General features: G+C 39.8%; 1 protein-coding gene and 1 long non-coding RNA gene across 9 annotated transcripts in view; one reads left to right on the top strand and one right to left on the bottom strand.

The window, feature by feature from the left end:
* LOC149864737 (uncharacterized) overlaps positions 1–11,767 on the bottom strand; it is a 60,151-nt gene extending 48,384 nt beyond the window's left edge. For 4 of the 6 annotated variants that reach the window (XR_016442256.1, XR_016442254.1, XR_016442257.1 and 1 more), the window contains exons 1-3: positions 11,685–11,767; positions 8,274–8,355; positions 5,157–5,283 (exon numbers count right to left, since the gene is read on the bottom strand). This is a non-coding gene — a long non-coding RNA (uncharacterized LOC149864737). Of the gene's footprint in view, positions 1–1,010; positions 5,284–8,273; positions 8,356–11,684 lie in introns of those variants that run through there. The other 2 variants (XR_016442258.1, XR_016442253.1) reach the window with 2 other exon arrangements.
* A 164-nt stretch (positions 11,768–11,931) lies between these two features.
* Positions 11,932–24,929, top strand: part of CREB5 (cAMP responsive element binding protein 5) — a 364,901-nt gene continuing 351,903 nt past the window's right edge. Inside the window, exon 1 of one of the 3 annotated variants that reach the window (XM_090046655.1) lies at positions 11,932–12,016. Coding sequence is in view for 2 of the 3 variants with exons in the window: in XM_090046653.1 (XP_089902779.1) it covers positions 12,758–12,769 (12 nt within the window). In the remaining variant the exon portion in view is untranslated. Of the gene's footprint in view, positions 12,017–12,512; positions 12,770–13,856; positions 15,331–24,929 lie in introns of those variants that run through there. The other 2 variants (XM_090046653.1, XM_090046654.1) reach the window with 2 other exon arrangements.

Here is a 24,929-nt window from a genome sequence, read left to right as displayed (position 1 = left end):
CAGCCAACAGGATACACCAGTGCAGCCTGGGAGGCTTGCGCTGGGCAGCAGGGACAGGAGCATTCTGTAGAAGGAAGGATTTAATACCCCAGGGGTCAGTACCAGCAGTAGGCAAGGGGCCTGATCCTGCCTTCTGTGGGGTGCCCCTGCAAGACTCCTGGGTGGCGGGGCATATCTAGCCAGCCACTACTGGTGTTGAGCTCTGGCAAGACATGCTGGGCAGCCTGGGAGGTTTGTCCTGGGCAGTGAGGATGGGAGCACCCCATTGAAGGAAGGATCAGGTCCTTCAGCGGTTGGGACCAGCAGCAGCTGGCAAGATGAACCCAACAGTCCAGGAGGCTTGCAGGGGTGCTCCATAGAAGGAAGGATCAGGCCCCCCTGCTGTGGCTGCTGCCAGGCTCCAAGGAGCCCAATCCTTTCTCCTATGGAGTGCTCTTATCCCTGCTACCTGGCACAAGCCTCCTGTTCTATTACAGGTTTAGACCGTTTTTTGGTCACTTATACTGATTGATGTGTAATGTCTGTAACTTGGCTAAGTGTCCAACTGGTTCCTAAATTATATTTAATGTGCTTATTTGAAAAATCCCATTCTACAAAATAGAAATCTAAAATTCAGTAAGCACTACACAATTATAGAAGTATTAATTTGTTTAAATGTGATATTGTTGTTCCATGAGTAACTGTGAGAGAGGTTATTACAAGAATTAATGCACTAAAAAGTTTGCAAATTTCTCAGAATATTTGCTGTAATTTTTTTCTCTAAGTAGCCTGTAATTAAACACTATTCATCACGATTCATTACAGTCATGGGATTAAAGTTGGTCCCACTGAAATTCAAGGGAGTTTTCCAATTGTCTTCAGTGCAACCAAGATTTCACCCATAGATGTTGAACAATGTATTGTACTAAACACAAATCTATACTTTAATAAAAATAATATGGATGGATGATTCAATGTTAATACTGTGTAATTTGCTTTCAGTCTGATAACAAAGAATGCTATCTCTTCTCTTACTTTACCTAGCATTTTAAGACACGCTGGGCGTATACCTATTAAAAAAGTCAAACTGATATAATTGTTGTGGTATGTGTATCTAATTTGTATAATACATACTACAGTATGTATAGGATTATATACTATAGCTAAACCTAAAATAAAGAATTAGAAGTTAAACATTTTCTTCATAAACTAGTACTATAATCATTGTCACATGAAAGTGGCATGTAATTTATATAACCACAATGTCAGTAGTATATTAAGTTCTTAATAAGAGATGAGGCTTAGCAATACAGAAATAGTTTTTCTCTGTGTTGTGTCACTTAATTTAGTCTTTGCTTTTATTTATAAAACCACTTTGACCTTTAGTCTGTCAATATTTCTTTTTCCTAATAGCCAGGACCATTTTAAAAATTTCTATTAAAATTACAACTAAAACTTACAGCTTTATGCAGCTGCATATCAGTTTTATCCACAACCTCTCTCCAGGTACTACAATAACCAAAATCTGGTCTAAGTCTGTCCCAATCATGTAGTTGGTCCAGTAAAAGATATCACAGACAAAAAAGCAATGGTCCAGTTTCTCAAAAGTCTCAGCCTATCTGTCTCTTTCATAAGAGTCCACTGTCCCACAGTTTGTCTTAGCCAGTGGTTTTCAACCTGTGATTTGTGGACTATGTTTAAGAGGGGCACTAAAAATTACTATTTTCAAACAAATGTATCTGAATACCCACACTTACAGTTCAAAGGTGTCTGCACCTCCATTCAAAATTTTTTAGGGATCCATAAATTTAAAAAGGTTGAAAACCTTTGGTAAGCCAATGGCCAACAATAAGCCAATGATCTATTCTCAGCTGTTGATTAGTACTTTGATTAGTAATTCTACTTGTGTCCCATCTATAGAGGGTGTCTGTTGGGTTTCTGTGACATGGAAAGCATTCCACACACACACTTTCAACAAGAGGTGACTACTAGTACAAATGCATTAATAAAGTTATAGTGATCTAGTTAATTAGCAGAGGTGTTTGAAACAGAATATGCCTGTACAGAATTTAATGCAAAATATGTGATCTACTTGATTTAAAGAGTAAGGAATATTTTTATTAAAATTTATGAAAGTGTAAATAAACTTTATAACATAATTTGGAAAGAAGAATGGCTTTCATATCTCACATTTTTATTATGTGCAAAGAAACAGGAGGGAAAAAGATACTGTGAAAGATAACATATATATTCACAATATGTTTGTGATTTTTATTTTCCCACCCGCCTATGACTTATGTGTAAAGTTGCAGCTAAATACAGCTGTTGTTGGCTACTTTAAAAACTAGAGCTGTGACAAAGTGAGGTAAAATTGAAATGGTTGTAGAATTATACTTTCTAAATTTCTCCTGCTTGATTTTGGCATCCATACTAGGCACTTGGAAGTCAGGCCAACATGTGCACTATGAGAACCAAAATACAGTAGGAAAAAAATTGACTCCCCTCCTCACCCCATTTCCTTATTTCTTATCCCTCTTCTCAGAGCAACTGTAAGAGCAATAAAATATATAAACATGGAAACTTCTATTACTGTAGTTACAAACCTAAAGCAACAGGCATTAAACCAGCCTCTCCATGCATGTAACACTAAACCAGTGGCTAAACATAGCAAAATTACAACTAGGAATATTTATTAAACCAGTCTTAACATTGCAAAATGGCATACTGAAGTGTGAATTATATATTTAAGTGGCCATACAGGAGTTCCTTGGGAAAATAATTGTGCTTTCTTCTGTATTTGGAAAATGTGCCCAAAACACACATAATAATAGACTTGGAATGAGCAGATATGCAGTCAAACCATATAATACTTCCAGAACTATAGAGGCATATGTAAGATCCTATTTTTCCCTGCCATTACTCCGAAAGACCTGCTCACTTTAATAGGCCATGAGCAGAGCCTCTTCTACTTGAAGATGTCTTTGGTTCTTAATCAAAAAGTATTTAAAAGAGTTACAGTACATGATTGCAATATAATCTTAATTCTTCTCCTGGAAGCTGGCAGTAGCTATTGGGAATGGTTCACAAAATGGAACAGTACAATAAATAGACAGGAGACAGTTTTAAGGGGGGGTACCATTTTTGTTTTGTGGTCCATGATTTGAACTCCAACATTTATCTAAATGTACCTCAACTGCTTTAAATGTGGCAGGTATAGTTGAATTGAATGTTGAAGAGGTCAGATGGAGCAGATGGGCATAACTGTTACTTTAAAGTAAAGAAGGGTAATCATGTACTTAGAAAGAATACTTCATTTCAGCAGTGACTTCAGAAACTGTATTGTTAGTGATGCAGATAGGGATCATCCTGTGTTATGGATTTGCAGCAACATGGTTTATTGTGGAGTAATCGCAGAGTCCTGGTTCTGCCTCACACATGACAATAGTCTCTGGTCTGGGGTTTTGTGAGCCAGTGTCTTGATAGGAACCCTCGGGCACGAAAGAGGAGCTAGTAATATTTACCAAGTTCACAGTGGTCTATGTGGCATAGATATATGGCCAGGGGTAGGTGGCTTCTGTATGGCAGACTTGACTTAAATCCAAGTTTTGCCTTAGTAAAGAAAAGGTGCCAGACTCCGGGCTCAAGTGCTTATTTGTTCTATTCCCAGATTGTTGTGTACTATCTATAAAATACTAGAGTGTTATCTGCATCTTGCTCAAAGATTTCAGAATTAAGATTTCCTTGCAAGGTGGCATGTCTGTTAATTCTTTACTACTTGGTTTTCAGAGGTCTGAGTGTAGCTGAATCATTTTTCTGAAAAGAACATGAAATGCTGCTGGGCAATCATAACTTTACTTTATGGTATTAAAGATTTTAGGCATTTAATAGTCTTCTTGGACCCAGCCTGCTTCTATTTAATTCGATAGTAGCAATGACAGTAAAGCCAAATCAGGCCCTACATTCCAAACTTAACACTTTCACTAGAACTATTGTTGCTTGTGTTACAGTCATGCATTGTGGTCCCTCGGTGTGATCTTGTTCCCTATGGGTTAGGCAGGATACATGCACATTGGGCACATCTACACAAGATGTTAAATGTGCATTAGGTGGGTAGCGAGCCGGTGGTAGGACTCAGAGAGTTCTAATGAACAGATCTATGTCGTCTTGGCAAGAAGTGGCTAGTGGTTTCCCTCAGAGGTCAGTGCTTGGCCCAGTGCTTTTCAACATCAGTGATTTGGATGCAGAGGTGAAAAGCTCACTGGCCAAGTTTGTGGATGATACCAAGTTATGGGGAAACAGGGTCATGCTAAAAGATAGGCTACAGATATAGGCAGACCTAGACAGGCTAGCAAGTTGGGTGGATCGGAATCAATTGGAGTTCAACATCAAGAAATGTAAAGTGCTCCTCCTGGGGACAAAAAACCCTCTACACACCTACAGGACTGGCAATGCCAAACTGACCAGCACCACAGATGAAAGGGACCTGGGGGTAATAATAGACCACAGTATGAATATGAGCCAGCAGTGTGACACTGTAGCGAACAGGGCAAATAACACTCTGATATGCTTCAAAACTAGGGAAGTGATTCTTCCACTCTACTCAGCATTGGTGAGACTGCAGCTAGAGTTCTACATCCAGTACTGGGTGCTGCACTTCAACAAGGACATGGTAAAGCTCTAGAGAATGCAGAGAAGGGCTACCGATATGAACAGAGACTTGCAAGGCAAGCCATATGAGGAAAGGCTGAGGGACCTGGGACTCTTCAGCCTGAAAAAGAGAAGGCTGAGAGGGGACTTGATAGTGGCTTACCGCTATATCAGGGGTGTACATCAAGGGCTCAGTGAACAACTGTTCACCAGGGCACCCTTGAGAAAACTTCACAGCTAGGGTGTCTAATCCAGTGGTCTCTAAAGTGGGGTGTGCACAAAATGATCCACTGGGGTGCAGGAAGAAAATAATATTATTTTTAGTGAGAGCAAAAAGATTTTTTTTACCATTATATAATTTATAAATAAATAAATATACATATATTGGGGTGCATGCTCAAAAATTTTTTACTGATAGGGGTGTGTGCTCAAAAATTTTTTACTGATAGGGGTGCGCGATCAAAAAAGTTTGGAGACCGCTGGTCTAGACTGTGGAATAAGCTGCCTCTAGAGGTGATACAATTGCCTACCCTGGAAATCTTCAACAGGAGACTGGACGGTCACCTTGCTGGGGTCACCTAACTCCCAGTTGTTGTTCCTGCCTGGTGCAGGGGGCTGGACCCGATGATCCCTCGACGTCTCTTCTAGCCTCGCAATCTATGAATATATAGATGAATGTACATTAAGCACATGTTTAATAACCATATATCTATACATACTAGAACGGGGAATGGGATAAATAGAGATATTAAGTGACTTAGTGAATTGCTATGGATCCAGGAAAAGAACTCAGACTACCTTAATTCGATCCAGTCCCTATTAACCACTACACTCTTTCCTTTTGTTCAGTTGTTATAACAGAGTTCTCTTTTGCTAAAGAAATGTTGTGATAAGTAAAGAAATATCAAAAATATCAGCTGTGGTCAGCTGTGCAATAAGGAACAAATACTTTGATGATTCTTTCCCTAAATTTTATTGTTTTTTTACTCCCTTTCTGATCTCTCTTTCACAGCAAAGATTAGTATTACTTTTCTCACTGCCCTCACAAGTTTGCCCAAGTAATTTATTTCCTTTATTTGTATTTGTATGAATTGATTATAATGTGTTTATTATTCTGGTTGAAATTAAGCTGAAAGTGGAAAAGGAGCTCTAAATGGAGGCCTAAAGTTTAGGGTGTGTTCTGTTTTATGTTTGCCTAGGAAACTGGGTTACTAATTATGAAATAGCATAATTTATATTCTCCTTTTAAATTGGGTTTTATTATGGAAGTAGTCTAAAGAAGATCTTAAACTGGGAAGGCAAATCTTTTCCATAACCTTTTTATTTTTAAACCTTTACTTTTCTTTAACATAAATCTTTGATAAAGTTCTTGACTGAGATTTTGCTATTGTGGATAATTTCACATGACATAAAAAGTAGATCTAAAGGATCTGAGAGATTTGAAATGTTCAGTAGAGTGTAGAGAGGGGAATGAAATACTGTTTGATTAGGTTAAAAGCTGCTGAGATACCAATGAAGTACTTGTAACAAGGCAATCATAAATGTCAAAAATGATGAGAGTAACAGTGTTGCCAGCGCATTGGTTAAACATGTACTTAATGATATTATAAGAACAGGTATGTAAAATATGAAACCAAGTGAGCCAGCAGTATACATTAATTTTATGTGACATCATTTGTCTTAGAGAAAATTAATCTGACACACAAAAGTCCTGTAATTATTGTAATACCTTAACTTTCTACTCACCACAGATTTTAGGTGCTTGCTGAAACAGCATTACTGTCCTGTACCATTATTCATATGGGATGTCATCCCAATTCATTTAATCCTATTCATTTAATAAAAAATTCTCAATAGCGCTCATTTAAATTAAGATTTTCTTTTAAACAATGTATTTTATTTTTCTCCTACCTTGCTTTCTCATTCTGAATTGTGGGGCTTTCTCTGCTATTCTGAAATGGAAATAATCCAGAAAAATTCACTGCTAAATATTAGCTATAAAAATGTTTCAAAATGACTTTTCCTTACAAGGGGAAAGATTAGATTATTTGATTTCTTTGTAATCACTGTCTTTGAGAAGGAAAATACAGTATTCTAGTGCTGTACAGTATTGGTAGTGCTTTTAGCAGTTAAGACTGCCAGACCCTTTCACTATTATAATACCCTGTTTTCAATTGCTTACAACTTCGCAAAACTTTTAATGATTCAAGATGAAATGATCTACGCCGGATGTCTGCCTCGAGGCTGGGTTTTCTGGAAAATTTGAACCGAGTGTTTCAGCCATTTCTAAGAAATATTCTGAGAAGATTATGGAAAGAAGAATGTACTACATACAAAAGCTTATCTAGGTCCATCCCAAACATGTAGTTGGTCCAGTAGAAGATATCACACACAAAAATCCTTGCCTCCTGAAAAACATACATCGTTTTGCTTATGTTTAAAAAAAAATCTTACAGCTGTTTTGTCAAGAAGCTGTAGCACCAGTTTGTAGCTGGAAGTTAATGTTGTAGGAGGTTCACCCTGATATCAGTGAGGCACTTTTTGCCGTTTCTGCCATAGGACTTGTTCATAATATGCACATGCCTCCTCCAGATTTGTTAAAGTTCGGCAGCTAAATCCTCCAAGCATTCCACTCCACCTTCATTGAGCATGCTGCATCCCAGGGTTAAGTAGAATTTCCCCTGCAATTGCTCCTGCCCTTTGCAAGGGGCCACATGACAGAAGGAACAAAAAGAGAAATGGCACTTTTTGCAATTTCTGCCATAGGACTTGTTCATAATATGCACATGACTCCTACATGTTTACCCCTTCCTGATGAATCAAATGTGTGGTTCCATGAAAGAGTTTAAGGGGGAAGTTCAGTCAATTCCAAGAGAATTACATTAAAAGAATGCTAAGATTGCAGAGTCTAATGTTCAACTGTGCTCCAAGTCTAATGCTCAAAATAAGGCTTGCAGCCTCCTATGCACATTAAACACAATCCTGAACTGCAATCACTATTTTTTTCCCATGGGACTACTGCTTAACTCAACCTTAATTCTAGCATTTCCTAATATTTGTGTGCATTATTTTACAACCCTGATGTTCTTTTTATGTCATTTTTAATTCAGATTAAGTATTTCAAAAGGACAATTTTAAGTGCATGAAATGTATGTAAACCATATTTGCTTTAAAAAAAAAAGGTAGTTTTCACAGGAGGAACTGATTAGAGAGGTGTGATGCTTACTTTGTAGTTCAGATTCCAGAAAATATTCTTTTAAGCCTTTTCTAAATTCAAAGAAATCCCTTTAAAGTCAAAACTACTTCTGATAATTATCTGGCATCAAATAAAATTCTGATCCTGGATTTTGCTTCCTAAAATGGCTGTTTGGGACTGATCCAGTCTTCACTGACATCCATGGAAGAACTCCCTTTAATTTTTTTTCTAATGAGAGCTGGATCAGACTCTGACAGCAAGTAGTAGTAATACACTGAGCCAAATGGGTCATTTTTTTCTTTCCGTAAGCCTGCTCCACTTCCATAACATCATCTGCCTACCTTAGTAGAAAAGAATCTGTGGAACTGTTGATACATGATGAATCATGATTACAACATATGAAGTTCATTACACTTAAAGCTGACTTATACAGGGTTCTTGTCTAACTTACCTTGTGTGATACAGGTGAGAGCAGAAGACGGCATATTGAAGATCTGAGCAAAAGTCATTTGAGGAATCGTTTTAACACAGTGCTAAAGAGAGAAAACGTCATAGAACAGATTCAAAATAGGACCCACTCTCTGTAATCTGGCAAGAAGTCATCCAGGCCACCATTCTTTAAAAAAAAAGGGCCTAATTTAAAAACTCCCCTATATAACACATTAAAATAGATAACTGACTTTATCTCAAAGATCCTACTAACACCTTTCCTGTGTCTGTTCTCACTCCTGTTGATGTACAGGCAGTCCTCACACTTACGGCCAGTTAGGTTCCTGGAAAAGGCGCTGTAAATCGAAATGATGTAAATCCAATCTGATTTTCCCATAGAAACAATGTTATAATAGAAGGCTATCTTCCTGACCAAGGGCCTGATGCCCAACTTTTTATAAAAATGACCATAAATACCATATTTAATCAACTACAAATGATATACACTGTACAGTACAAAGCTTTCTAAAGTGTACTGTATATAAATCAGTTAAACAGGGCAATACAGTAACTAATCACATAAGATTTTATTTAATCAGAAGGTGGAGGAATACCTTCATTAGGGTCATGGAATTCAGAAGGGCTTCTTTGGGGAGATTTTGGGAAGCCTTAGGGCCACTTGATGGCTTTTTGAGAAACTGATCCAGGGATGTTTGTTTTGCTGCCCTTTTTTCCCATTGTAAATTTCCCTGGAGTGCCGTAAGTGCAAGGATCCAGCACTGTAAGTAATAACATGGGTGTAAATGGTGGAGCACCACAAGTGCGAATAAGTCGAAATGCCATAAGTCGAGGACTGCCTGTACTCGATGGCGTTATTGCAGTATTCAATGGGAGACAGATTTTGGGCCCAAAACAGGAAATGAGGAGCTTTTTCCTTTTTGAGAAACCCTGAGAAAGAATCACTTAGTCCCAAATGCAGTGACTTTGTTTGAACTGCTATTATTCTTGGAGAACTTCCCCAGGATTTGTCAGGTATGTGATGACACAGCATTCCCTGACAAACAGTTCAACTTTACCCCATCCCACATTTGTCGTGACATCATGGCTTTAAACAACTGTGACATGTTCTTGGGAACTTAAGTGCCTACTACATCTCACCCCAGAAGTAGCTGCAATTGTGAATAAATTGTAATATAATTTTGAAAACTTTCAAATGAAAACTGTTGCTTATGTCTACTCTGTTTTTTCAAGGGCAATACTTGCAAAATGAAAATGCATCCTAAACAGTTTAATTTGCATTAAGCCCATCATTGCTCAGTAACAAAACCTTTCTTTCCATCCACTTTAAATATTGTTTTCCATCCTTTCTTTTCATCTGCTTTAAATACAATACCAACGAATTGTTGAAACAGTAAGTAAGTAATTATATTCTAAGCTAAATACTCTATACTTTGGACTTATCTTTCAAATAGAGCAGTATTTGAGGGTAATGGTGCATGTATATATGTTAACAAGTGAAATATTTAGTTATTTATTATGGCAGGACACATTTTTGTATTATTCAAACAGTAAAAATAGGGTGTCAGAAAGGCAAACAGGTTGGCACTCAAAGGCCCTGTACAGAAGCAAAGTACTTTCTTGTTGAGTCATCCAAAGCTCAGGTGCTAAAATCCTGCACTAAGATGCTGAGTGATTATTTCTGAGTCACACTAGCAGGTAGGGGCACTTAACTCCATCCAGTCAGGATATAGAGAAAATGAGGGTGTTTCTTTGAGCAAGAGGAAACTGGAAAATGGGTAGAGAGGTGCTATCAAAATGCACAGGCTTAGGGTGATGTTGTATTATTAATAAGGCAAACTCCAGGAAGGGAGAGAGTTAGATACTGAATCCAAGGGCTGTGTACTAAAGATAGCATAGGAACATAACAGGTTCACAATACAATAGTCAATCATCTTACCAGATGATTCAAAAGATACACTGCCAAGCATTGTAAGAATATTCATTATTACAGTCATTGAAGTGCTGAGTTGCATTAGTCAGGGTGAATAATAGTTTATGTTCCATCTGAGATACAGCACAGACTTTAAGTGTAGGTACTCCAGTTCTGCAAGCTAGGCATTTGTAGTTTGAGCAGTTCAGCTGGTTTACTTGAATAAAAATTACACACATCCTTAAGTCTTTGCAGGTATGGGACCAGGGATTTGGCATGGTGCTGATCAGATTTGTGCTTTAAAAATCATCAACAACAATGAAACAACTTTGGAGCAAGTATATTCTTGAAACAATGGCAGTGGAAATGCAGTCATAGAGACTTGCCTAATGTCACACAGGTTATAGCAAAAGGAGGGGAACCTGATTCCTAGTACTTCTCCTTCAACCAGAGAAAGGGCCATACCCAGAGCCCATGGCAGGCCAGGGGGGTTGTTTGCATGTTATTTATAGAAGAAGGAAGGCGATGAGCTTAAAAAAAAAAGCTTTGTCTGTCCAGTATCCCTTTAAGTGTGTATGTGTGTGTGAGACAGAGACTGTATTTTTTCCCTGTTCATTATATTTGTCTCTCAGCCCTGTTCTGTCTTGTTGACTAGATTTCAGGCTGGTTATAAGGAAAAACTTCTGCACGGTTCATGTGGCCAGATTCTGGAATAGACCCCCAGCAGGGGTGGTGCAGGCACCTACCCTGGAGATCTTCAAAAGGAGACTGGACACACACCTTGCTGGGGTTATTTGACCCCAACAGTCTTTCCCACCCAGAGCAAGGGGGCTGGACCCAATGATCTCATGAGGTCCCTTCCAGCCCTAAACTTCTGTGAATCTGTGACTACACAGATTCACAGAAAATGAGGGCTGGAAGGGGCTTGAGGAGATCATGTAGTGCAACCCCCTGCCCAGAACAGGACCATCCCCAACTAGATCATCCCAGCCAAGGCTCTGTCTAGCCGGGTCTTAAAACCCCTGAAGGATGGATTTTTTTTGCCTGGTGCAGGGGGCTGGACGATCTTCTGAGGTCCCTTCCAGCCCCTTACAATCTGTGGACTTCTATTGCTAGAATGAAGAACACTAGGAATGAAGCTGTGCTGTAAACCCCTTTGTAAGAGAACCACCCCCCCATATAAGAAAGGACCGAAATCCCCCAAGCGAGTCCTCCACCCCCACAGTTGTGAGCCATCCAGATCTGGAGTCGCAGCTCAGCTGAGCAAAGAGATCGCTCTGAAACACGAGGGACTTGCAATGCCCTAGGAAGTTCAGTCCTGGATTCGTCTGGGCCTATCAGCCCGCCCAGTGTAACCCCCCTGGACTTGAGTGCAGACCCCCCCTCCGACCCAATTCAGGACACAGCCCCGCAATTTCCAATCTCGGCCCCGTGCCTCTTGACACTCTTCCCTGCTTCCTCCCGAAATCCATGAAGCAGGAGATTTTTTCCAAGCTGACTCACACTTCTAATGTCAGTCCTGTCACTTCCAGCGCTGCAAGCTGTTGCTTGTGCTGTTGCTGCCTTGGCACTGTCCGCCCCCCTCTCCTCATCCACCCCTTGTACCGGGGCGGGCTGCCGGGGGGCGGGGCCCTCAGAGAGCCCGCCCCCGGCCCCGCCCCCCGCGCCGCTCCCCCCGGAGCAGGGACCGCAATGATTTAGAAGTTCAGGAATCCCACGTGACGTCACGGAGGGTGATGTAATGCTTCTCTAAATAGAACGTATTGTAACCTTCTCTCAGTCCAACGTGGTTCCTTCACACAGGCTGCTGGTCCCTTCCCTTCTACACTTGTTTGGTAAGTTCCTAAAAATACTGATCTCCCTTTCTGAAACTCCCTTTACATTGCCTTTCAGCCCGCACTTCCTGAGCGCCCCAAAGTACTTGTTTGCCTGGGATTTGCTTTTCCAAGCAGTGTGTGTGTGAATGAACTGGGGGACGAAGGGGGGGCCAGGCGGTAAAGTGTGTGTGTGTGGGGGGGGGGACACAATCTTATTTAATTCTCCTATAAATGGCCATTTCTTGCTATTCCGGCCGGGACTGCTCCGGACACTGGGGCGATCGGCTCTGAGTTTTGTTTTGAATTTCACTTCAATAATAGTCACTGAACGCATTGGAGGTCCCCCCCCGCCCTTCCCTTTCTCGCTTCTTTTCAGCAGGCAGGAGCAGCGAGATGCTTCTGCGAGGATGGCTGTGGTAGGGGTGCGGGGAGGGACCGGGTTCACCTCCCCCCCGGGATAAAGCGGGGGCTGTTACGGACCGAGGCGTGCGGTTGGGGTTGGGGTTTGGGGGGCGGCACAAAAAGTTGTACCTAGAAGTGCAGGCAGCAGCTGGCGAGCGAGAGGGGGAGCTGGGAGTCCCCAGCCTCGCGCGCCGAGCACAAAGTTGGGAAGTTTTTGCAACTCGGCGTGTGGCTTTTTAAAAGCCAGAGCTGGAGACAGTCATTAGTATGCGGCCGGGAGCGTGTGAGCGCGCCCGTGCGTGTGTCCGAGCCCCGCGGAGATGTGCCCGCCTCTGCCACAGCCACTCGCGTAGGTGAATGCTGCTCCCAGTAAGTTGCAGGTCTCTTGCTTGAGCTTTCTCCGGATCGGGGTTTTTCTTCCCCCCCCCTTCCCCCCTTACTAGCTCAGAGAACTGGAAAGCTCTTCCCCCCCACCCCTCCATTTCTTTCTGGCATCACATCTTTCTTGCTCTTGCCGCTGAAATGACAGCTCTTTGGCTGGGGATCTGCTCTGCAAGCCCCTCTTGCGCGTTCCTCCTGCATGGTCTTGATTTCAAGCGCTGGAACTTGTCTTCAGCGCAGAAAAGTTTTACAAGAGGCTCCTTCAGTCCGCAGCAGCTCAGAAGTTTCTTCTTGCGTGTTTGTAATGGACCCCCCCCGCTTTTTTTCTTTCTTTCTTTCTTTTTTTTTTTTTTTTTTGCGATCCTGCACAACAAACTCATCCGATCTCCACCCCCTCTTCCCTTTCCCGGCTCCAATCCCCACATGGTGTCTATTGTTAAGGACTCGGGCTGGAGTGGGCTGTGTGTATGTTTCGTTGTTAGGTGTCTGCATCGCTATGTTTGGTTGTCTTCCCCCCCACCTCCCTCTGACATATCTCTGGGAATAAGGCTGGATCCTGGGCCATTACGTCATTCTGCAGACTAGTAAGTGTTTGATTAACAGCCTCAGATACTGTAGGGTTCAGGGGTTAGAAATGCTGACAAAGCAACTCTCTCTTTTACAACCTCGCTGGCTAAACACATCTCTAACTACGTCCCCTTCCCCAGCTTAATGCCATTTCCTCTACCCCTCCTCTCTTTTTAGGGTCCTTTCTCCCTCCATGTAGCTAAGTTTCCTAGAATGATGAGGGCTGCTGGAGTGTAAAGGGGGCTAGTTGCTAAACTCTGCCTTCACTTACTATTTACCTCGAGGCATGATGAGTGAGTCTTCATCTCCAGGGTTTTATACGTGCTTTACAATTGGAAAGACAGAACCGGTTCAAAGTAATCAAGTCCATGAATGTCCATGTGTGTGGGTCTTAACATGGAACATGCTCCTAAGAGTCTCTTGCTTCACATGGCATGACCAGATGATTTCTGTATCTTCCAGGTGAGAAATAATACACAGATAAATTAATCTCGAGCTTGAACCAATAATATATATTGAGGAGCACCTTTCTTGGGCTGTCCCTGAGATGGCACAGTTCAAAGAACTCTGGTAGTGATCTATTGAATTGCACCAGAGTTTCCTTGTCTGGCCATTTGAACAAGGTCCAGTGTGTCAAATAGCTGTAGAGGAAAAACTTTCTTCTAAGAAACTGTCATGCTGAAATAATCCAGAAACCAGACTGTGAAGAAAATTAATGTATAAAAGAATTTAAGAGCTGTAGGGTGAGAACCAAATGAAAATGAAACAAATATAGTATCTTGCAGCCCACTTTGTGGGAATTTTGCTGAGGTAGATGCATAAATACACACTGGGAGCGTACTGTGTTCTTTCGTTCTCTGACAGAAAAATGTACATTATTAAAAGCCGCCTTTGGTATTTTGTTACTTTTAAGTTTTGGATAAAGTTGTCAGCATTAAGAAGTTAAAAATATTTAGAAAAAATTCTTAAAGTTCTTATTTGTGACTCCTTAATCCTAATGGGAGCTGTGCAGGTCGCAAAGCACTAGAGAAAAGTGTGATTAATGATCAGTGATTAGTGATAAGTGATTAGTGGTTTTATTCAAACTGTTACCTCTGACCAGAAGCACGCATCAGAGGATTAACAGGCTCTTTAGATAAATGCTCATTAGTGGAAGGGGGAAAGCAAAGATAATAGGCAAGCACACAGGGACAACTTTGGAGGAAAATCATTCCTGTCTCTGGTATAATAAGCATTATTAGCAGAAAGCCTCTTTAGTTTAAAAGTTGCTTTTATCTTGTAAATCAAAGTTAGATGTAGAAGTTCACTGTGCTATTATAACCTAAATTTTCCCATATCCACTGGATGTGGATTATCCCAGTAGTGATATTTATTTAAACAAACAATTGAATTTTTAAAGAAACTGAACATTCACAAAATCTAAAGCCTTGTATCTTAAGGTATCCACTTCTTACATAGCAAGTGAAGCTTGCTTACAGCTAACTAGATGGCGCAGTACTGTTCTTTGTGAATATATAGTTCTGGATTATGAACTGAGCAAGTAGCTGCTTGCTAGATGTCCTTCAACACTTACAACAAAGTTGATTCTGTGCTAGGTTGGAGGCTAGACAGTCCTACAAGTTTTTAGTCACATTTTCCATGTCAGTTAATCTAGTGAGTTAAAGGCTACTGGAAAATGTACTCTCATTACTAAAAGAAACAGTTACAGAAAGAAAGTGAGAGAGCGGCAAATAGTACAACTTGTGATTTAGCTCTTTACTTCCCTGTTCTAGTTATCATAAAACACCAGACCTTGTTTCTATAGAGTTTAGAAAAATAAGATTCTTATGGCCTGAAATACAAAAATATAGAAATACACAGCAACGCTTTGTACTCTTAGCTGCCACTAGCCAAGGGAGTGTTAAAATTAGATACATTTGAAAGAAAGTTGACGTGATGGTTGAACAAAACAGCTCCGACCTGATTTTATTGAACAGATAATGGTAAGAGGTCTTTTATTTTTTCTTTTGACTGACTAAGGATCTCTAATTATTCTATTTTTATCGTGTTTGGATTGTATAGCATTAGTATCTATTGCTGTCCATAATATTTGTCATGTTTCTACTGTCTTGACTACATAAGAATGATCTACAGTTGTCTGAAGATGTCCAGAACATCATACTTTCAAAACCAAAATGTTTTGTATATACATTTACAGCGGAATAAAACCTTATTACATTAACAAAAGTGAAATTGTCTCCTGTTTTTGTAATTTGAATTGGGGTAGTCTTATGAGGAGTCATATAACATTTTATGGAAAGACAAAATTTCTTTAGATTCCTGACTTAAGTTTAGATGGACAGTAAGCTCTATCTTGGACTACTTAATACTGGATACAACTATTCTAGAACGTAAACAGATGTAGTCCTAAATATCTTACTCCTAAATTACTTACATTAAAAAATAAATTGAATATATTTAGGAGCTGCTCCTAGGCCAAAGAAACCAAATTAATAATCTGAATTGTATTTACTGAAACCCAAATTTGTCTGGTGGGGCCCTGGGAGTGGGATGGGTGGTGGTTAGAAAGTAGATCTCACTGCTTAGTTTAGTCCAGGAGTGAAAGGAGGAAAGAAAAAACAGTCTTTGAACTGAGAAAGTAAAATGGGAAAGAGTTATGTTCGTAATCTTGTTTACCATTCATTAGAACTACTTGCATGAATAACGGGAGCAAGTTCTGGCCCTCTATGTTTAATTTAAATGCTCATTTGGTTAGTTCACTTGAGAAAGGAATCTCAGATATCCTGAAATTGCCTAAAATTGTTCCGTTCACTTCCGAGGGGTCTTTTGGCAGTTTTTGTGGGAGTTAGGGTTCATTCCTACGGTGATGGAAAGAAATGTTGCATTGCCCTGAGATAACATGCTTCTGTTTAACTCAGGCAAAACCCTTTTTGACGTAGGTGAATTATATGGAAGGATTTGGCCCTTATCTGTTAACCTGTATATTTTTAGCCATTTTAAAAATTTCCTTCTGGGACTCCAGTCAAGTTACATATACATGTTCAAGTATTTGGAGAAGTATTGTTGTCATGTTGTAGTCCAACTCCAAAATACAGTCTCTTTAATCAAGGACCTTTCCAGCTCTGAGTTCCTGTCTCTCTAGCTAGCAACATGTTGAATTTATTGCAGACTTGTTGGTTTGACTAAAAAACCCCTCTGCTTATGGATTAGCCTTCTTTAAATGTAAGCTTAAATACACTCAAATTAATTTTGACATAACTTTTTCAATAATGACCCTCCCCACAAATTCCTCTTTTTAAAAGAAATGTTTAGGTGGTGTGGACCATATCATATTTCATATTCCCAAATTTGATCAAATGGGAATTTTCCTTAGGTAAGGCCTACAGAATTTGGCTTTAATAATTTATTTCTCTACATGCATCCTCTATCTTGGTAGAAAGGCTCACTTTAGTCCCACTAAGAAGAAAAAGCAACAGGTCTTTCAGTTCCACTTCAGTTTCATTTTTGTTTTATCGACTAAATGAATTTGTGTTTAGCTGACTTGTCTGATTTTGGAGTCAGCTTTTTACATATGCATTTTCATCATGTTAAGATGATGACTATTAGTGTAAACACACAAAACGTTTTTGAGATTCACTCTAACTTAAGCAATAGTGTCAGGGCCAATGTGAGATGTCTCGATAGTTGGAATACTGTAGAGGGGCATAATTTCTCTCAGTTTTTCACCAATGGTGTTCTGTATGTCAGATAATCTATTCTACTGATCTCTCAGAAATCTTGCTTTCTAAGTAAGATACATATTCATTTCTTTAAAATGTAGCCAAGTATAGCTTTTGATTTTATACATTTTCCTGTAACAAAATTAAGGCACCTGTAGCTTTTAGTGACTTAACCACCAATACTTCTTTTTCTTTTACTACAAATTGCCTTGGAACCTTTATTTCAGAACTTTGAGGTTATATTTCTTCAGGCAGACAAAACAATGATCTCAGTGAATTTCTTATCTTGTCCAATTTGAATATAACCATATCACAGGAATAAATAAATGGTTTTACAAATGTGTGAAAGATTATATACATATGTACAACATGGAGGCATTTATATACCTTCTGAAATAAATTATATTACCATAAATGTAATCATAAACTTGGATATATGTTTCAGATGCACACAATGTAAAAATAACTATTAAATGATGCTGTTTGCTGAAGCAAAAGTATGGTAGCTTCCAAGGAAGTATTTTGTTGTTTTGTACACCTATCATTTATCTGTATTGTGGTGGTACTGGTTGATATGGTAACCTTTGTATTTTAAAATAATAGCATGTAATATTTTCAGTGAAGAATTATATTACTCTGTAATTAAGACTTTTGGTATTTAGCATTTTTTTATTATCCATCCCTGCTTCATTAGTGGCAACCTATAGCTGCAAATCTGGACTTAGAGATTTTAGACAAGAAGATGATTGTACTGCTTTATAGGTTAAAATGGCGATATCAAATACTATTTTATAAACAAGAAGAGATTTTCTAAGGATTTTGTTAAGGGCCATAGGATTTTTGAAGTAAAACATTCAAAGCTTACTACAGTTTCCTTAGCTTAAAAGATGTTATGCTTTCCATTTTTGTTTCTATCTCCCTTCTTGAGAATTTGCTCAAGAAGTCAATCCTACACCTACTTCAGAATAAACGTTTTGGAAAGTTACACTTAGCAATGTTTTGTTTTTCATTTTTATAATCACATGCTTTGAGTTAATTAGGATCTGTAAGCCAGACAGCATTCTGCTCAAGGTGGTTTGAGAATGTGGTGGCATAGCAAGGGTACTCCAGTATTCTGATTAAAAAGAATTATAATGTCATTCAAGAGGTAGCCAAGAGTAAGAGAATTTCAGTTTTACATAAAAAACAATAAATGCCATTTATTTATTTGGGGCCTAATTCTGGTTTTACCGTTCACCCACAATTCTTACAGCTTTCAGCGGGAGCTCTGAATAAGCCAAGTAATTCAAGTTTGGGACTTGTGGGCTTTATGCATTTACTTTGTACATTAATGGCCACCTCTTCTATTTCCTACATCAAATATAGTATTTTTCTATTCTATTTCTTTGTTGTCTTCTGCATCTGGTATTTTCTAATACTATGTTCCTTGTTTGCCCTCCATTTCAATTCCTTACATTTCGAAGGACCTCATGTTTCTGGTGTACTAAGTTTCAGTGAAGAGATTTGGACAATTCCAGCAAATTCTTGTATTTAGTTTCTCAACTGCCAGGACTGAATTTAGTCCAGTTGGCTCAGTGACATATTGCATTTATGTTTCATTGAGTAGGCATCAGAGAAATTAATTAATTAGATTGAAAAACGTTTTCCTGTGGTTAGATAGAATCAGCTTTTCACCTGTTGCATTGCAGATTCATGCACTGTTACCCTATATTGTGTGTAATTCACATCATTTATAGTCTATTTCTTTTTAGCTGTTCACAAGTACTTAGAAAATCATTTGACTAATGTGGGAAATAAACAGGGGCTAGCAGTTCCCAGATTTAACATCTGAGTGTTTTTGTTCTTCAATCCCTGATTGGTAAAACTTGAGTAATGGTGCTTAATATAAAACATTCAACACAGGGGGCTCTGTAGCACAATACTTTGAATTTAAGGTTAGATTTAGGATAAGTTGTATGGGGTATTTACAATTGTACAAGCTAAATAGAGTTATTAAAGGGAAAAGTAACAAATGCACTGTGTTAAAGCATTTTACATAAGCATTTCTCATCACTTTTCAGTTTTAAAATATTGAATTCCTGATAAGTTGTGCTTGGACATTTATTTTTCCATATGACATTATTTTAACTTAATTGGGGAGCAAGGCACTCTAAGGTGTGAATTGCTGTCTTATTAGTTCACTTTATTAAAGTGGGCATTGATGCTGCAAAGCAGTTTTCATTAGTGCCATGAGCTTGAGTTCAGTTATTTACACTCCCAAATGGTTACTGCAGTTATACCATTTAGAAATCTTGTATTTTAAAGAGTATATGTATTTGATGGAACTCCGGTTCTGAATGGCAAATCACATTATATTTATAGATATTACTCAGAATTGCTTTTAGCCCATCAGATCTCCCTTGGGGTCTAATTCTGGTCCCAGTAAAAGCATTGTCACTGAATTCAATGGAAACGGCATAGGCCTCTAAAGATCACATGTTAAGGTGGACAAGTAGTTAGGTGTGTGTGGTGGTTATATAAAGTCTGGGAATGTATTTCTCCAAAGGGCATGAGATCTTTGTATGCTAGTTATTCAGAAACATTAGCTAATGTACTTTAGAAGACTCCATGGTGACTGGGGAAATTGAAAAAAAAAAAAGTTCCAAGAAACTCAAAGCTGAACAGGTGAGATGGAAAAGGTTGTTTAGTCACGTTGTTTAGAACTCTCATTAACTACAATTTAAACTTCAATGTCTAATGAAAATTTAGTGGGGAAGAAAGCTTTAAGTATTTAGTATTTCCTCTCATTTAAAGAGATATCTGAAAACTTGATATTGACATTTCCAGAGATCTCCGATATACTACTAGCTTTCCAGAGTAAACAAGGTTTGAGTTGGTAATTTTACAATTCTAAAAATACAGCCTGGGGAATTCTTACCCAGTCCTTATGCCTCCAAGTGTGTGTATAACTCTTTGGGATTTTTTTTTATCTGACAGTTAAAAATTTTAAGTGCTGTATTTTTAAAGAGAAGGGGAAAGAATTAAAAGGAGTGTGAAAATGTTAGTAATATAAAAAATGAACTAACTTTTAAAATTCTCAATAAACTGCAGGTACAAACAAAACAGATTTTGTAAAAATAGATTTTAAATTCAAACCTATAGGCTTGGTTTATTATAGAAATTGAGAGAATTGCATTTCAAACATTTTAGAAAAATTCTTGATATAATCCTTTTAAATGACAAAGCTAGTTGTATCCTCATTTTTAACTTACATTCATAAAAGGGAACAGTCCTTTTGAAATCTGTAGTTAGTTATACTTGTGTAATAGTTGGGGAGAGAAGAATGAAATTTATAGGATCTACTCTGAATGTAGTGCATGAGAGGTGCATTCAGCAAATCCCATTATTAAAACCACGAGTCTGCCACAGCAACTTAAGCATGTCTGTTTCTTTTAGATAAACTTATTTCTCATGTGACTACTTTTATGAGGAGTGGGGGGGGATACTGAAAATACTTTTGTGCTCCATTAATATTCCTTCCATGATCTCTCTTTCCTCTCTCAGGCTTTATGTATGGGTACTCAGTCTACACTCTTCATCATCTATGCGTGTGTGTCTATTTCTCTGTGACAGTCTCAGAGCCTCAGGCTTGTATAACAGATATCAAAAACTTACAAGAATTTTCAGTTAAAAATAACAGGATCTGATCCTTCTTTTGACACTGGTGCCTATTTTACTCTTAATTACACAATTATGAGTTGGGAATTTTTCCTCTGACTTCAGTGAAATCACATTTCTGTAAAAACCAGGCCTGTGTGAAGTGGACAGTATTTGCTTTGGATTCAGCCGATTCTGGGGATTCAGCTGAATCTGATTCAGAGATCTGACTGCTGCCAAATCCCCAAATCTCTGAATCAGCCAGGCCCATCCACTGTCTGCTCTCTCAGCCCAGCAATGACTGACTCGCCCGCCCCAGCTCCCAGCACTTGTTAAAAAAAAAAAAGCCCTGACTCACCAGGTGCTGCTGGGCAGGGGGGTGATCACCGCTGCCCCCCACTGCCCCACGCTGCATGGGGGGCTCTGTACAAGCCCTCCTTGGCCTCTCCACTCCCCCAACCCCCCCATGGGTGCCCTGCCTGGGCCAGCTCCAGACCTTTAAGAAAAAAAAAAAAAGAGAAAATGCCCAGACTCACCATTCCTGCCAGTGGGGGTGATCCCCACTGCCCCCCACTGCCCTGTGCCATGTGGGGGGTTCTGCATGAACCCCCAAAGCCCCGCATCTGCTGCAGGAGTGGTGAGTCCTGGAGATTTCTCATGTTTTTTTTCTTAAAGGGTTAGAGCTGGCCCAAGCACAGTACCCGTGGGGGGCCTGGGGGAGCAAGGGGGGCTCATGGCAGAGCCCCCCATGCAGTGTGGGGCAGTGGGGGGCAGCAGGGATCACCTCCCTACCTGGCAGCACCCGGTGAGTACCAGGGCTTTTCTTTAAAGTACCGAGCTGGGGCGGGCAGGGGCAGCCATGGAGGTGGGACTGAAGGAGGGGGTGGGGTTCAGGGGGTGGCAGAGGTCCCCCCATGGTCCTCTCCCCCAGCCCCCACTCCCCCACCCCTAGTACTTAGAAGCTCAGAGTCAGCTGCAGCTCCCTGCTGCAGCCACCAGGGACTGCCCAAATCATCAAAGCTCTCCGAATCTTTTCCGAAGATTCGGAGAGCTTTGAATCGATTCGGACCTTTTAATTGGTCCCCTGACTCAATTTGTATTCAGAGATTCGGCCACCAAATGGGGCCAAATCTCCTCCGAATGAATCACCACCTGGCATCCCTAGTAAAAACTAGATTAAGTGAGAGGATGATTTGTCATAATACTTCTCTTATCCTGAATGTTAGTTCACTTTTCTTATTCCAGTTTTTCAAGGACAGGAGTCAATAAAGTGTTCTGAATATCCTAATTGGCACCAAGCTTTTTTGCACATCTGAAGGAATGTGTTTACTTCAGACTGCTGTGGGTCAGTGCAAGTTACAGCCTGTGCATTTGCACATCTTGAGACCCTCGTTTTCAAGAGATGCAATCAAAAGAATAATTTTAAAAAGTCACAGAGTCAGTTGACTTTCATGCTCAGGAAAGAAATGGACCTGATACACTCATGTTAAATTTCCTCAACTGGACATTTTGTATATGAGGCCAGATCCTCCTGTCAAAAATTGCTGTAGTTCCAATGGCTTCAATGAGGCTAGATTGAATGAGGATATGGCCCCAAATTTTTTTGAACTTGTATATGATAGATACGGTTTGCATGTGCTCTTTTGAAGGAGGATATTGTAAAGGTTTTTTCAGCCTCAACTGATATGAAAACACCCTCCATATTCTAACATCCTAGAATACAGAAACAAACTATTATTCAATTGTCAATATTTTTTAAAAGGCACTATTTATGTAGGCCCTATATAATCACACATTGTTTTGTGTTCCCTCTGCTGGCTCTGCAGTTGACTAAACCATTATTCTCGGAGCACTGCTGAGTTGAGATCATCAGTGATGAATGATGGTGTGAAAACAAACAAGTTTTAGCATGAGAAGTCACTATATAATTTGACAGGGATGTTGTGTGCATCAAAACTTCCGCATTGATTTCAACAGTCAAGGCAAAGGGGAAGAAAATCAGATTGAGTTAAAAAAAAAAGGAAAAAAATAAATCAAATCCTGCATCCACTGTTACAGTTTCATCCAAGACGCAGAAGACTCTCAGTTCCCACTGAAGTCAATAGGGATTGAAGGGTCAATAGGAATTGAAGGCACTCAGCACATATCAGTATTGTGTCCTTTCTTCCTAAAGTTCATTAACACTGGTGAAACATAATTCCTCAATTCAAACTCCTGGCAAGCCTTTAGGAGAAATGCTTTCTTTCTTAAAGTTTCAGATACTCTGTACCTCATCAACAGAAGGCTGAAGTATGAACTCTAATTCTCTGATGTATTAAGGCACTCTTCAACAAAAAACGTAAAATATCCATTTTAGAAAATCCCATTTTCAAAAGGGAAGCCTTTATTATACTCCATAAAGAAGTAAAATAGGGCACAAACAATTATCCCAGGTAGGACACAGCACTTTTTTCCACTGCAGGTCACTTCTAATGTTATCTAATATTATCTCGAAATGATTTTGTATTACTTACCATGAAATGAATGGGACTTCAGGATTTATAAAACAGGTGAAACAGTCAAATGGATGCTGTGAAAAAATAAACTATCAAATGGATTCTTTTTTTTCCCCAATGGAAAAATAAGATGGCTTCTCTTTAATAGGTGAGGCTAGTGAATCTCCAATATGTCAATCAAATGACCGTGCTGTAACATTTAGGTGATCTGTATGTTCTGTTTTACTGTTATGGTGTTGCCACACTTGCAACTCTAACTGGAACGTGCTAAACGGAGTACAGAAAATTTGGCGCAGGAAGGACATTTTAATCGATTCCAAGACAAGGTCTCCCCCCTTCTCCCTGCCATTTATCATGGGGAAAACAAAGTCTTGACTTAGGATAGTGTCTCAGACCACTTGAGCTAGGAGTTAAGGAGTGGCTATGTAGGGACCTCAGCTGGGCCAGGGACAGTATCAGTGGCATTCAGTTTCCTACTTCCAGCATCTCCTACCTGCCTGGCTCCCCTCCCCTTCTGATAGGAAAGGAGGAATCTACCTGATGCTGCTGCAGTCTCCAGCCAGCCAGGCTCCCTGCACAGTGGTTTGACTCTCAGCTGCTGTTGCAGGCATGGGGAGCTCCAGAGCTCCTGCTCTGTCTTGCAGAGGAACCAGTGTGCTGCTCAGCCAGTCTCCCAGCAGATCTGTTCCATGCCATGTGGCCCAGGAGAGGCTCTGAGGCTGCCTCTGCAACCAGTTCACCAGAGAAAGCAGTGGAAGTGGCACAGTGGGCAATGGAGCTGGGGGAGAAGGCGGGAGGAAGGGGTCAGGTACCGGGAAAAGCTTCCTGTTCATCTCACCTGCCTCCCCTGCCTGTGTCCCCCCCCCGATTTTCTCTCTACCCCTGCTTTCCTCATTGCCTGCCCTCTTACCTGTCTTTGCCTTCCCCACTGCCTGTCCCTCTTACTCTGGGGGGAGAACAATTTAAGATGACCCTCCAATAATCAGATTCTAGACATGAAAAATTAATAACAAATTTATAATTTTCCATATTTAGAATCTAATTACTGGGAGGAGAGGTATTTTAAATTTGAATTCATCTTGATTTTGGGCAAATTTGGATTTGGGTAAATACAGTATTATTTCTTCACTAGCTCTGTCCTGTTTTGGTTTCTCCTAATCCTCCATACAGAGTGTGTGATGGAATCCATTCTTTGCCTAGGAATAGCGTTCCAAAATATAATAGCCAAACTCTACTTCTCTTCTCCTATGATAAATTTAGGTTAAATCAACAGACTTGGGAGTTAGTCTAGACTTACCCTAGTGTAAATGGGCACATCTACATTTGCATTAATGCACTTTTCCTAATGCACATTAAATTCAGTACCTCCAATATGAGGTACTAAATAAATGCACATTATGCTGTGCTAATGCACAGTAGCACAAGTGCACACTTTTTAGGTGATGCTTAATGCGCAGTAACCTATTCTACTGTGCATTAGCATATTAGCATGGTTTTTTATGAGCTACTTTAATGCACAATAGAATAGGCTACTGCACATTAAAGTGCATGTGTAGAGGTGCCCACTGAGAACAGAATTTGGTCTTTTATTAACCCCTCCCTTAATTCTGCTCCCATTAAAGTTGGTTTAAACCAGGGGTGTCAAATATATGCCCCACAGGCTAGATTCAGCCCAAGGACCCATCCCATTTAGATCACCAAGCTATTGGTGGGCTACCAGGGTTTGGGAGG

This window comes from Crocodylus siamensis, chromosome 5 (genome assembly GCF_052110815.1).
Source record: "Crocodylus siamensis isolate JL-2025a chromosome 5, ASM5211081v1, whole genome shotgun sequence".
In the NCBI taxonomy this organism is placed as follows: Eukaryota; Metazoa; Chordata; order Crocodylia; family Crocodylidae; genus Crocodylus; species Crocodylus siamensis.
The sequence above is the reverse complement of the archived record's forward strand: the minus strand, read 5'-3'. Positions and strand labels throughout refer to the sequence as shown.